Raw genomic sequence first — 2,659 nt, forward strand, 5'->3', positions numbered from 1 at the left:
CAATTGTAAAGTGGAAGGAAAATGATACATGGTGTTCAAGATTTTTTACAAATAAAAATCTGAAAAGTGTAGCATGCATATGTATTCAGCCCAGTCAATACTTTGTCGAAGCACCTTTCGCTGCAATTACAGCTGCAAGTCTTTTGGGGTATGTCTCTACCAGCTTTGCACATCTAGAGTCTGCAATTTTTGCCCATTCTTCTTTGCAAAATAGCTCCAGTTCAGTCAGATTGGATGGAGAGTGTCGTGAATGTAATGTGACAAATTCAAGAATACTTCTGCAAGGCACTGTATATGCCAATATCTTTGCTTTCAAATCTTGACTGCAATTTGCAGCTACAACTTGTGCGTGACTCGGGTCAGCCCTCAATATTATTTAGCTGTGGCATGCATCAGTTCCAATAATAAGCAAACAAACATTCAAATTCGAGCACCCATTTTCTCAGGCTCAGTGATGATTCAATGACGTATAATGAATAAAAACTACAATATGTCCCCCTGAGGACCCTAAAAACTGAAAGCTTAGTGTCTAACTTGCAGATTATAAACAAAACACAGTGAAATTTCTCACCTTTTCAGGATGTTTCTGATGCTGGTTTGTCACTGGAGCAGGTGGCTGTTTTGCTTTCTCACTCTTCTTCTGTGGCAGCACCACCTTATTTTTCCCCTGTACTGAATTTGGTCTGGTTGAGGATTTTGGTGTGGATTTCTTGTACATGGATGCAGGTTTCTTCCCTGTACCAAAAAATGCAGCTCCAACAAAGATCTTCGGTTTAGGCTTCAGGCTGCTGAAAGTGATGGTGATTGCTTTCTTGGAGTCTGGTGGTTTAGTGATTCTGGCAGGAGCAGCAGCTGTAGTGGAAGCCGGTTTGCCACTGACACTGCTGAATTAAATAATGCAAAGCTCAGAAAGCCATGAAAAATAAACACCTATGATGTCCAAAAAACTAAAGCAATGTAATAGAAAGCTACAACATAACAGCTGCAAATTAACTGTGACTTATAAGGAAGCAAACCTGTGGTTATGTTTTGGCAGCTTGATTGTCTTTGTAGATGTCAGACAGCTTTTGATACCCAGCTTTCCTCTTTTACTAGATCCTGCAGACATGTTTCTTGGCTTCTGGTCTCTTTTTAAACTCCTCATATTCTTTTTTTCTGGTTTTTTGGCCTGGGAGGGAGGTGAACTAAGAGGGGCAGATGGCAGAGACTCCTTTATTGCCTTTCTCTCTAGTGGAGTGAGATAGATGGACTTCTGCTTGCCATAGAAGGAACTGGTAACCATGGAAGGTTTGAATGGAGAGTTACAGGGTAGTGAGTCTGGAAAAATAAAAAAAAGGGAAATAAACAGAAAAGGTTGGTAAAATGTGCATGTGAGAAAGTATTTATTAGCTGTTTAACCTTAAAGACCAGGTAACAAATTGTCAGACTTAAAAGAGCCACATCAAGCAAACATCAAGCTCAGCTTTCACCATTCTACCCTACCTGCTAGTCTCTCTGGGGATTTCTGTGGTGAGGGACAGTTTTTGCCCAGATGCCCTGCTGGTTTCTTCTTGGGGGATCTTCTCTTCATGGGGGACATCTCCTCCCTCCCACCCTTCTTAGCTGGGTGGCTGGTCATAAAGTGACATAAGTTCAGTCACAATGAGAGCTGAACAACAAATGTAGTGCCACAGATCCAACACAGGTGCTCCTTGTTTAACTAAGCAAGAGAAAACTAGAAAAATGCTGGCAGCCAATGCAGTCACGGCTTTAAGCTCTGAATATACCTGTCCAAGTCCGGAGAGGAGAGCTTTCTCTTCCTGGCAGTAGTGGACATCATCTCACCTGGGCACACACACATTGGTCAACATGTAATACACAACTCCCAACAATTCTGCTGTGAAGCACTAGTCTGCTGTAAGGACAATTCTCTTTTGAATATACATGCACTGATACTTTCAACGGTCTGAAAACAAAAGGAAGTGATTACCTTCCAACATACCTGCAATTTCACAACTTATCTGAGAATCTCACATTCATTGTATAACATATACAAAATACATGCTTAAAATGACCACTAAGACTGTTGCCAGGATACTGTGCTTGCAAAGCATACAAACAAAAACAATGGCAGAGAAGATGTTTTTCTAATAATTGATTCCACATTGTTACTAGTTGTTACAGTTACAGCCGCCATAGGCTGTGGCACAAAACTACATGTCAAAATATCTGCTGTGAAAGAGATGTATTAGATTAGGTTACTTTATTTGTCCCGGTAGGTAAATTTGTCTTGCAGTCAGATCAAATGACACCCTTGCCACAGTCACAAAATACAAGAATAGAATAGAATACAACAACATATAACATAAACCTGACACCTACACCAAATGTAATAAAAGTACTCAGGGCTCCACCAATCAAGACATAAAAGAAAACATCCGAAGAAAACCTAAAATTACTTGCAATATATTACGACAGCCTATTTAACTCTATAACAGCAGCGGGGACAAAACTATTTCTATACCGCTGCATTTTACATCTTGGGACGACAAACCTTTGTCCAGAAGGAAGAAGCCGAAAATGGCAGTGCAAGGGATGGGAGTCATCATTCAAAATAGAAGTAACCACCCTCTGTACCCGTCTACTGTACAGGGCTGCTAAACTTAACTGTGACTCCCCA

The 2,659-nt window shown here is 40.7% G+C and overlaps 1 protein-coding gene across 2 annotated transcripts in view; it reads right to left on the reverse strand.

The window, feature by feature from the left end:
* Window positions 1-2,659, reverse strand: part of esco2 (establishment of sister chromatid cohesion N-acetyltransferase 2) — an 11,719-nt gene that overhangs the window by 6,925 nt on the left and 2,135 nt on the right. The window contains exons 2-5 of one of the 2 annotated variants that reach the window (XM_020587586.1): window positions 1,767-1,824; window positions 1,483-1,610; window positions 1,017-1,317; window positions 572-881 (exon numbers count right to left, since the gene is read on the reverse strand). In XM_020587586.1, the coding sequence (XP_020443242.1) occupies window positions 572-881; window positions 1,017-1,317; window positions 1,483-1,610; window positions 1,767-1,819 (792 nt within the window). In that variant the 5' untranslated portion in view covers window positions 1,820-1,824. Of the gene's footprint in view, window positions 1-571; window positions 885-1,016; window positions 1,318-1,482; window positions 1,611-1,766; window positions 1,825-2,659 lie in introns of both variants that reach the window. The other variant, XM_020587585.1, reaches the window with a different exon arrangement.

Source organism: Monopterus albus, unplaced genomic scaffold (genome assembly GCF_001952655.1).
Source record: "Monopterus albus unplaced genomic scaffold, M_albus_1.0 scaffold463.1, whole genome shotgun sequence".
Taxonomy (NCBI): domain Eukaryota; kingdom Metazoa; phylum Chordata; class Actinopteri; order Synbranchiformes; family Synbranchidae; genus Monopterus; species Monopterus albus.